We start from the raw sequence: 10,551 nt of genomic DNA, 5'->3' as shown, positions 1-10,551 counted from the left end.
CCCCAGCGCGCACTACGTGGCGCCGGACGCCTTCCTCGCGGCCGCCCAGTCGGCGCTGCTGCAGCTGCTGAAGAGCGGGGCGGGCGCCTCCAAGGGTGCCGGGGGTGGCGGCCCTTCCGCCGGATCGCGCCCCCAGGGTCCAAGGGACGGCTTCATCGGGCCGTTGGAGGCGTTCGGGCTCCTGCAGTACTTTGCATTCTGCGCGGACCCCGCCAATATCGCTCTGCTGATGCCGCGGCCGCTGCGATTGGGCGTCGGCGGCGGCGGCGACGGCGGGGGCGCGGCGACGGAGGAGGAGGAGGAGGCTGGGGGTGGGCAGCTGCCGAGCGGCTGCCAGATGGATCAAGGCCTGCTCGTGGTGAGTGGCAGCAGTGGGTCGAGGAAGGCTTCTTCTTGTTGATGCTGTGACCGCCAGTGTGCTATGCAGCCGCCCCCACCACCGCATTTGTGGTCGCAGGGGACCCACTCTCCAGAGGTGTGGCCCCTGCCCACCTCCACCCCTCACTCAGCGCACCTGTCACCCCGTGCCGCCCCCCGCCCCCAAAGGGCCTCTTGTCCTGCATCCCGCCGATCTCTCTGGGGGAAGTCATCGCCTCCACCATCACACCCGACAGTGACAGCGGCGGCGCCGCCGCGGCTGGCGAGCCGGGCGATGTCCTGGACGTCGCGCCGCCCGCGGTCCTGGCCGGCGCGCTATGCTTTGCGGGCGTTCTGTCTGACGAGGCGGCGGGCGACGAGGACGAGGTGGGGGCGCGGGCGTGGGGCAGCCTGGCTCTCGAGGGGCTGCGCCCTGGCATGGGCAGCCTCAACACAGCGGGCCTGTGGAGCGCGCTGCACGGCGCGGCGCTGCTGGGGCTCAACCCGTCGCCCGCGTGGCTGGTCGAGTGGTGCGGCGCTGCAGACGCGGCGGGCGCGTGGACGGTTGCGGACGCGGGGCTGGGCGTGGCGCTGATGCTCATGGCGGAGGCGCAGTGGGGCCAGAGCGAGGAGGAGGACGAGGCGCTGCGGGGCTGCGTTGGCAGTGTGCTCTGGCGCACCAAGGAGTGGATGGACTCCGGGTGAGGCGTGGGGGAAAAGGGGGTCGTAGGCAGGAAGTGGTGGGCTTTGCAGCGTCTGCCCTGCCCCCCCCCCTAGGGTCGGCACCCGCAATTGTCAGCCGGTCAAGCGACGCCGACCGATGGCAACGTCCAAGCCGGCTGAAAACCCCGCGACCGCGCCGCGTGGCGTCCTCAACGGGTCGGCCGCCTGTCCACAACCAACGCCGCACACCCCACACGCCCCACACGCCCCACACGCCCCACACGCCCCACACGCCCCACATGCCCCACACGGCCGGCACATCCCCCCCCCCCAACCAGCGCTGCGTCGTCCCACCCCACCACCCTGGTGAGGGTGGCCAAGGCGCTGCCGGTGCTGTGCTCCGCCGGGAACGCGGTGCTGCACGATGACTGGCTGGCGGCCTACCTTGACGCCACCTTTGACGCCATGGCGCGGCTGGAGGTGGGCGGGCGCGGCGGAGGCCGTGCGTGTGCATGCATCATGAGCCGCACAGCTGCTCGTGCAGGCGCGCATGCGTGACGAGCCATGCGGGCTGGCTGCCCCTATAGTGGATAGCCGCACGCTGTCAGCGCTCTCAGGCGCGTCCAGCAGCCGGCGCCCCCTCGACGTCCTGCAACGGCAGCACACGCACACACACGCACACACACGCACACACACGCACACACACGCACACACACGCACACACACGCACACACACGCACAGCGCGCGCTTGCCGGCAAGCGAGCCACCCCGAAGCACTTTAGCCGCACCGGATGCTTGGCCACCAATTCTAACATCGGTCCTCCCTCCCTTTGCTGCCCTTCCCTCACGCCTCGACTATGCTGTTTTCATCCAATGCGAAGCCCTCAATGTTGGCCGCCATCATTGAGGCCCTCAGCCTGTTGGGCTGCGACCCCGGCACGCCCTGGCTCGAGCGCGCCGCCGCTCGCGTCGCCGCACAGGGCCCGGCCGCCGCGCCGATGGGCCTCACCCCGGCGTCGCGCTTGGCGCTGGGGCTCGCGCTCATGGAGTGCAGTCATCATGAGCAGCAGCAGGAGCAGCAGCAGCAGGAGGAGCAGGAGGAGCAGCGCACGGCAGCGGTGCAGGGCCTGTTCGCCGCCGCGCTGCGCGGCGCGCGGGCGGCCGCGCCCACGACGCCGGCGGCGTTTAACGCGGCTGTCAGCGCGGGCGCCCTGCTGTGGGCGGCGGAGCTGCGGGACCTGGGGGCGGCGCTGCAGGCGCTGCGCCTGGCGCCGGACCCCGGCACCTGCAGGGACGTGCGCGCCGCGCTGGGGATGGCCCTGGAAGGTTTGAAGCCGGGGCTTGAGGCCGAGGCGGCCGCTGCTCGCGGGGCTGCAGGGGCGGCCAAGGCGCCGAAGGGCAAGCGGGCGCGCAAGCAGTCCCCTTGGGCAACGCAGCAACAGCAGCAGCGGCGGCGGCAGCAGCAGCAGGGGGATATTGAGGCGGGGGCGCAGCGGGACCACACAAGGGCGGCCTTCAAAGGGTTGTCCAGGGCGCTGGAGGCGTGGGTGGGGCTGGCGGCTGTCGCCAAGGCGCGGTCCGAGCTCGTCGCCGCCGCCTCGGGCCCGGAGGAGGAAGCTGCGCGGAAGCTGCGGGAGCTGCAGGAGGTGGAGGCGGCCGCCTGGGGTGAGCCCGCGGTGGAGTACCTCAACGGCGCTCTGCAGGGCAAGGGGCTGCAGCTGGTGCGATGCGCGGGCGGGGAGCCGGGGTGGAGGCTGGGGTGGATTGGCGGCGAGGAGGAGGCGGTCGGCGGCGGGCGCTTGCAGGTCGAGGGCGGCGGCGATGGCGGCGAGGACGAGGAGGACGGCACGTGGCTGCAGATCCCCGGGCGATCTGGGTATGAGGGCGCCGGCGCCGGCGGTGCGGGCGGGGCGTGGGGGGCGGCGCAGCGGCTGGGGCCCGATGATGACGTCATCGACGTGCTGTTGGATGACTTGGGTCCTGCGGAGTAGGGCAAGCAATTGAGGTGCAGCACCCGCCTGCTGCAGGTATGGATGTAGTGTTGGAAGAACAGTTGTTCGTGTGTCTTTTGAGTGCGAATGACTGGACGGACTCTTTGCCCTCTATGTTTTCATGTGGGTACTGTATGGAAGAGTTGGCAACATTGCTGCAAGAGCTGCTTATTGCGGCGCCTGTGGGGTGTGCATGGCGCGGTTATGGCACTGTTCGTTTGGATGCTGGTGTTTTGGCTGTTACAGGTCTTTTCCCAGGCCACCCCCAGGTGCACTCGCTGATGTTGAATACTGCGCAGAGTCACACGGCAGCCGGCTGCTTGGACTGCAGATTTGGTGCAGTTGCTGCAGTCAGGCGCCCACACCAGTGGTTGCACGAGTGCGCGGTAAAACTCAGCAATGTTGCCAGCTGCAATGCTGGGCTCTTGTCTGGGTGCAGGGTGCAACTGCATAGGATTTTGTGGCCTGTACTCGTGCCAGCCCTGCAGGGAAAAGGCGGGGAGGCGCGCGCTGGAAGGCACAGCCAGGCGCACGCGGCATCAGGCCGCAAGCCTCTGAAGACTTGGCTGTGTCATGCTCATGCAATAGTTTGGTGTCATCACCAGCTGCAGCCACGTGTTATGGGTCAGCAGCAGCGACAAGGGGCGGGGTGCCACAGAGGCGCCAAAGGGCCCGCCTGGCCCGTGGGCATTCACTCATCACGGGAGCCACGACTTGGCAAGCACGCACCACTGAAACCAAGGGTGAAAGCGGAAACCCCAAAAACACCAGCCACAGGCATGGCCAGCCTGCGCGGCGGCCCAACTTGGGGATGCAATAAGCACCAGGCGCTGTCAGTCGGCGTGCGGCCCGCTTCCATTGGCGTGAAAGCACAGCATCTCATATCGCCGGTGCAACGCACCGCCGCAGCTGCGGCTTCTCCAGATGCCACCCCGCCTGGAATTGCCCGGCTCCCACCTGGCACTGCGGAGAGCAGCGGCATCTGATCGCTCACATGGTGTTGCGATAATGGCCCAAGCTCTTGGCGGCGTGGTGTGCCGATTGGCTCGCTCCTGCACGGCATCTCACTCACACTGTGCGGTACCGGTACGCTGAGGTTGGGCGGGCGGCGGCCATGCGTGACTCAGAGCGGGCCTCAGTTGGCCGCACACCTTGTTTCATGCCATCACATAACTCGCGCTCGTCATCGATTTGCAAGCCACGTTCCCACCAGCCTGTCCTGGAGCCCCAGACCTGCCTGATTCCTCTCACAACGCTGCAGGAAGACTGCTGCATCCGTTTTTTTCTTCATCATTCACCGGAAGACGGTGTCAGGTGCCGCAGGCTCGCAGCCACGCGGGTCGCTGCTAGTGTGCTCGATGGCCACCCCCCTGGTGCCAGGACGCTCTCAGACTGCGCGGTATCCGCGCGGATTTCAAACGCCGTGGAAATGCATTGCCTTCCAATGCCTCTTGCTGGCCTTGCTGATGTCGACCGCCTCAGGTGCGCTGCCCAGTTGCACGCATGGCCCGCACATGCGGCGACCGCTGGGGACGACGACAGCCTTAGGGTGGGTGGTCACTAACGCAGCCTGCCATGTGCATACGGTAAGTACTTGCACTGTGTTCAGTCTGTCAACTCTGGTTCCAGGTTTGAGCGTTCCCAAATGGCTGCTGTTGCGGGCACACTGGCTGCCCAGTGATCTTGAACCCTTCCCGGCCTGACCCCCGCGATCGCATCAATGCGCTGGTGACTGACAGGCCAGGGCCTGCTGCCAAGTGATGAGCCGCTCGGGTCAGGCAACACGCCCAAGCGCGTCCTGGCCAATGCGTACGCCTCCGCTGCCAGGCAGCTGAGCGGGGCCAAAGCCTGGCAGCAGGCCCTGAAGGCGACCCCAAACGTGGTGTGCGTGGGCACATCACAGGACTCTGTCTGTTCCTCTTCAGTCTCGTCAGGTTCGCTGCGCTGCCCAGACCCGAACACTGGAATGCGCTCTGGCCCATAAAATGGTTGATTTGTCCTTGAAAGCATGCCAGGGTTTTCTGTGAGGTTGGCAGGGTGGGGCAGTGCAGGGTGGGGTACTTGCCATCGAGTCAGCTTTGAAATGCTCGATTGTTCACAGCTGCCACGCCTTTGACGTCTCAGCACCTCATCACTCCCGCAGACAATGAGAAGCTGGCCACACTGATGTTTGCGACATCGCCCGCCGCCTACAGCGCCCTGGATCCGCGCGACATCGGCTCCTCCCGCATCATCCCTCCACCAAGAGCCCAGGGCAAGTGCTCCACCTGCACAGCCTTCGTTGCCGCCGTGGCTGCTGAGGTGCGAGGTGTCATGCACTCGCGCTGTAGCAGCTCAGCAGCCACACGTAGTTGCGTCAGTGCCGGCTGCCGCAACTGCCAGTTGTGCGCGCAACGGGTGTGTAACTCACGTCTACGGACTTTCCGTGCCGAGCGCGTTGCTTTGCCAGCTTTGGTTTGCACGCAAGCATCAGGCCCTTCCACTCCCCTTTATTGTCTGCTCACACCGCCCCCTGAGCCTGCCTCGTGCAGGCGGCGACCGCCAGCGTCCTGGGCCAGCCAGTTGAAAACGTCGGCGAGCTGTCAGTGCAGGACCTTTACTACTGCGGGGACGAGCGCACCTCCTGCCTCAAAGGAGCGGCCCTGAGGGCTACCCTTGCGCAGCTAGAGAAGCGGCAGCTGCTGCTGGAGGACTGCCTGCCCTACCAGCAGCCCAGCCTCAGGGACGCTGCGCTGCAGGAGCAGCTCTGCGCCAAAGTCTGCCAGGACACCAGCCCCCTAGCGTCAAAGGGGTCGTTCAGCTACGTACCCATCACGCAAGTGTGGGAGGCGCAGCAGCACATCAGACGATTTGGGGCCGTGGTGAGCAGGCGTGACGGTGCAGCTGTGAATGTGTGTTTACCTGCACGTGTGCGCTCGCACGCACGTGTGTGGGTGCGTGTTTTTGTGGTGTGTGTGGCGGCGACGCAGGGGGCTAAGATTTCGTTGCCTCTCGTGTTGTCTGGCTTTGTTTGCAAAGTACAGCAGTGATTGTGCGCGCGCGCACACACACACACACACACACACACACACACATGCACGTGCGGACGTGTGCATAATACACCTACGCGCACACACACACACACTCTCTCTCTTATGCACGCACGCACGCATGCATCCACGCACGCCCACATATGCACACGGGAGCGCACGCAAGGGCGAACACACCCACACCCACCCACCTACACGCACACACGCACCCACGCACACATGCACGTCCACATGCACGCACACATGCACGCACACGCACGCACGCACGCCCACACACACACACACACACCCCACACACACACACACACAAACACACACACGCCTTTGCGATTGTGATTGCTCCACAGTGTGCTCTGGAGCACGCACACACGCACACCTCAAACAGGGGGGACCGCCACACAGGCACGAACACACGCAGTGCCAGACCTCACCATATGCTCACTTTCGCATTGCTCCTTGCCATGCGCTCTCCAGGCAACGCGTTTTGATATTTACAGGTGGTTCGCTCCTTCCTGAGGTCTGCTTGTGGAGGCAAGGGTGCATGTGCACGTCTGTGCTGCTATGGCATGTGTATGTGCTTGCTGCAGCGTATTGCGGCCCTTACCCCTGTCTTGTGTCGCGCATCTACCCATGGTGGCCCAATACAGCGACTTCAAGCCGTTTTTTGCGGACTACAAAAACAGTGGGGCAGTCTACAGGCCGTCGTCGGGTAGTCAAGTTGTTGAGGGCCACGCCATCCTGCTGGTCGGGTGCGCTGGCTGCTTGATTGATGATGCACACGGGGGTCCTTGTTCAGCATTCCTTTTTCGGAGCTGTTTGATGACTTCCCTTTCGCACTCTGGGCGCACCTGGTGACCAGACTGGTCTGAGCAGGTGGGGCTTTGGGGTCAGAGTCAATTGCGAATCCCAACCATCCCCACCAGGTATGACAACGTTGATAAGTTCTGGATAGCGCGCAACTCGTGGGGCCCAGGTGAGAATGCGCAGGATGCTGAACAGCCAGCCGGGGGACAGTGATTGATGCAGAATGTTGACACAAGTCCTGTTGCTTGTCGATGAGCATGCATGGCTACAGGCCCGTCCATGCAATTTCTTCCTTCCATCATAGGCTTTGCTCAAGACGGCAACTTCAAGGTGGGCGTGAGCCCGGCCCTGCCAGCGGGCTCCAGAGAGCTGCCGCTGCCATCACCACCGTTGCACACGGCCCAACCACATTACACCTGCTTCTCGGCACCACAGCGCTCAACGTTCCCGACCCCAGCGCAGCCACGCAGGCTCGGGGCTTGACATGCGCATGCGTTGAGATTGTCCTGTCAGATGCGGCCGTTCAGCTGCTGACGAGGCAGGACAATGCTGTCGCATGCCTGGCCGCGCAAGACTCCATTTTTGGTCTGACTGTTGGCGAGGTCGGGCTTGCTGCCCCCCTGCCCCCGGCCACAGGTCGCGCATATTTATGCACCAAACGCCGAACGGCATGGCTCACGCGAGCAAAAAAGAGTGGCGCACCTCACACGCCTATCTGCCTGGGATCCTGGAACAGGTTGCGTTTGGAGTGGCAAGCGTCCTGAGTCCAGCGGACACGTATGGGGTCGTGTTCAGACCCTCCCCTGGAGCGCCCAGGCGGCCTCGTCCTGAGCTGGCGGCTGCGCCCAACCTTCCAAAGGGCTGCACCTACTATTTGGTGAGTGGTTGGCTGCCAGCGGAGTGGAAGTCCACAGCCCCATGGCTCTATTGATCCGTATTCGCGCGCGTTCATGCCGCACAATGCAACCCGACTCGACCCACCTCTGCTGTAGGCGCTGCCTGGCGACTACCTCTCGGGCGTGGCCGACCGCGTGGGTGTGCCGCTTGAGAAGCTGCTGCTGGACAACCTGGATGCTGTGAAAGACCTTGACAAACCCCTGGCGGGCAAGAGGCTCGCAGTGTGCCCCCTGGGGGTGTCGCCGCCGGCACAGGCAGTGGCGCCAACCCCTGGCCCTGCACCTGCCCCTGCCCCGGCCCCAGCCGTCGCACGGGCGCCGGCAAAGGCGACGCCCTCGGAGTCTCGCGCAGCGCAGCTGCGTTCGCTGCTGGGGTTCAAGGCTGCAGTCGACAAGCAAGGGACGCTGGCGTGGTCGGCTGAGACGGGCGCAAACGCGGGTTACTGCGATTTCCACGGCGTCACATGCAACACACAGGGCAACGTGTTCAAAATTTCGCTGTTCCAGGCCAAACTTGGGGGGAGGCTGCCCCCTGCAAGTGTGCTTGAAGGTCTCACAGCGCTGAGAACGATTGACCTGCACACCAACGGCATCATCGGGACCCTGCCCTCAGACTGGGGCACCCTGGCCCAGCTGGAAATCATCAAAATCGTCGTCAACCCCGGCATCACGGGCCCACTCCCCCGCAGCTGGGCGGGGCTGGCGCGGCTCAAGGTCCTCGACCTACGGTGAGCTCAGGTTTCAGTGTCAGACGCTTCTTGCGTTGGGTGGGCGCAAAGGGCTTGGCCGACAGCTGCCCGTGGGGATGGAGTGGTTGCTTCTGGTGTCAACCAGTGATGCCGCGCACGCAAACGTAATGGGCTTTCTCATGGGGGGAGGTGTGCTTGGTCATACAGTGCTGCTGAGCCCCAAAGAGCATGTGTGGTGGGCAATCACCTCTCACAGGCCTGACCACTGCTGTCCCGTCCAAACCCGCCCCACCTGCATCTGTCTGCCCCCGCTCCCGCATCAGCTCCAACAAGCTCACCGGCACGCTGAGCCCCAGTTTTGGCGCGGCTTGGCGAGCGATGGAGGAGCTGGACCTGGACACCAACGGCTTCACGGGGCAGCTGCCCAAGGAGTGGACCGGGATGGGCAGGCTCAAGAGGCTGCACCTCTAGTGAGGACTTTTCTCTTCATGCCGGCAATTGTTCCTCTTACATATAATTGGCGGCCTTCTTGTGAAGAGAGGGGTTGGGGTGGCAGAGGCGCGGGTTGCCAGTAGATGTCAGGTGTCTCAGGGGGAGGATGACGTGTGAAACAGCTACAGGCCGCCCGCTTGCGTGTGACGTGCTAAGGCATGTAGTTCCATCATGGGTGTCCAAGTGTAAAGGCCAGCTGCATTGAAAGTCATCCTTCGTAGCCCTGCCAAGATTAAATTCACAGCCCTTGCCCTGCACCGTCGGCCCCCTTCCCCCGGCGCCCAGTACCAACAAGCTCACCGGCACGCTGAGCCCCGACTGGAGCACCGCCTGGCCGTCGATGGAGGACCTGGACCTGGGCATCAACGGCTTCACGGGGCCACTGCCCACGGAGTGGGTTAAGATGACCAGGCTCAAGAGGCTGTATCTCCAGTGAGACTATTTTTCATAATGCCAACAGCCATTGGCTGTTCTTCCCAAAATACGATTGGCCGTCTTTTCGTTCGGGTATTTCAGGGAGGACGGTGACGTGTGGGAGGGGGGTGACGTGTGAAACCGCTGTAGATCGCTCGTCTGCGGAGTGAGCGGCTTTGGAGGGCAGGTAGCGACTGCAATTAGGTCGCTCGACCAAGTGTAGAGGCCAGCTTCACGGAAAGCCATCCTTCAAACTGCCAAACTCGAACCCCCAGCCCTTACCCCGCATCGTCGGCCCCCGCCCCCATCGCCCAGTACCAACAAGCTCACCGGCACGCTGAGCCCCGTCTTTGGTGCCGCCTGGCCGGGAATGGAGGACCTCGCCCTGGGCCGCAATAGCTTCACGGGGCCACTGCCCAGGGAGTGGGCTAGGATGACCAAGCTCAGGAAGCTGCATCCCCAGTGAGGACTTTTCTCTTCAAGCTGACAAACGTTTGCCGTTCCTCTGATACATATTAGTCGCCTTTTCGTGAACAAAGGGGCGGGGTGGTAGAGCCGCAGTTGCCAGTGAAGTTTAGGTGTTGTAGGGGGCATAGCGACGCGCGAAACAGCTACAGGCCGTGCGTCTGCATAGAGGGGGGCTTTGGATGGCAGGTCGTGACTGCAATCATAACCGATTGTGGAGCCCAGCTGCACTGAAAGCCATTCTTCACCAAAATTGCCAAACTCGACCCGCCAGCTCTTGCCCTGCATCGTCGGCCCCCTCCCCCCGGCGCCTAGCTCGAACCAGCTTACCGGCACGCTGAGCCCCGACTTTGGCGCCGCCTGGCCGCGAATGGAGGACCTGGACCTGGGCGGCAACGGCTTGACAGGGCCACTGCCCAAGGAGTGGGCTAAGATGGGCCTTCTCAAGAGGCTGTATCTCCGGTGAGATTATTTTTCTTAATGCCGACAAACGCTTGCTGTTCCTCCTACGAATGATTGGCCGTCTTCTTGTGAAGAGAGGAGCGGGGTGGTGGAGGCGCGTTTGCCAGTAAATGTTGGGTGTCTCAGGGGGAGGGTGACGTGTGAAACAGCTACAGGCCGCTCGCTTGCGTGTGACGTGCGCGTGCGCGCACGCGCACGCGTGCGGGTGCGCGCTCGCGCGCGTGTGTGTGTGTGTGTGTGTGTGTGTGTGTGTGTGTGTGTGTGTGTGTGTGTGTGTGCGCTGATGTG

The 10,551-nt window shown here is 64.0% G+C and overlaps 3 protein-coding genes across 3 annotated transcripts; all 3 read left to right on the top strand.

Annotated features, from left to right (window-relative positions):
- Positions 1 to 229: 229 nt before the first annotated feature.
- MNEG_7673 (hypothetical protein) lies at positions 230 to 1,062 on the top strand (the record flags this gene model as incomplete). Its single annotated transcript, XM_014043857.1, has 2 exons — positions 230 to 358; positions 547 to 1,062. The coding sequence occupies 2 exons, from the start codon at positions 230 to 232 to the stop codon at positions 1,060 to 1,062; spliced, it is 645 nt and encodes a 214-aa protein (XP_013899311.1).
- An 816-nt stretch (positions 1,063 to 1,878) lies between these two features.
- On the top strand, positions 1,879 to 3,012 carry MNEG_7672 (hypothetical protein; the record flags this gene model as incomplete). The annotated part of the gene is made up of 1 exon (XM_014043856.1): positions 1,879 to 3,012. The coding sequence occupies one exon, from the start codon at positions 1,879 to 1,881 to the stop codon at positions 3,010 to 3,012; it is 1,134 nt and encodes a 377-aa protein (XP_013899310.1).
- A 3,659-nt stretch (positions 3,013 to 6,671) lies between these two features.
- Positions 6,672 to 9,358, top strand: MNEG_7671 (hypothetical protein; the record flags this gene model as incomplete). Its single annotated transcript, XM_014043855.1, has 6 exons — positions 6,672 to 6,790; positions 6,965 to 7,014; positions 7,150 to 7,175; positions 7,838 to 8,469; positions 8,754 to 8,900; positions 9,208 to 9,358. The coding sequence occupies 6 exons, from the start codon at positions 6,672 to 6,674 to the stop codon at positions 9,356 to 9,358; spliced, it is 1,125 nt and encodes a 374-aa protein (XP_013899309.1).
- Positions 9,359 to 10,551: the final 1,193 nt, after the last annotated feature.

This window comes from Monoraphidium neglectum, assembly GCF_000611645.1.
Source record: "Monoraphidium neglectum strain SAG 48.87 unplaced genomic scaffold scaffold01380, whole genome shotgun sequence".
Taxonomy (NCBI): Eukaryota; Viridiplantae; Chlorophyta; class Chlorophyceae; order Sphaeropleales; family Selenastraceae; genus Monoraphidium; species Monoraphidium neglectum.
This window is presented reverse-complemented; position numbering and strand designations above follow the sequence as displayed.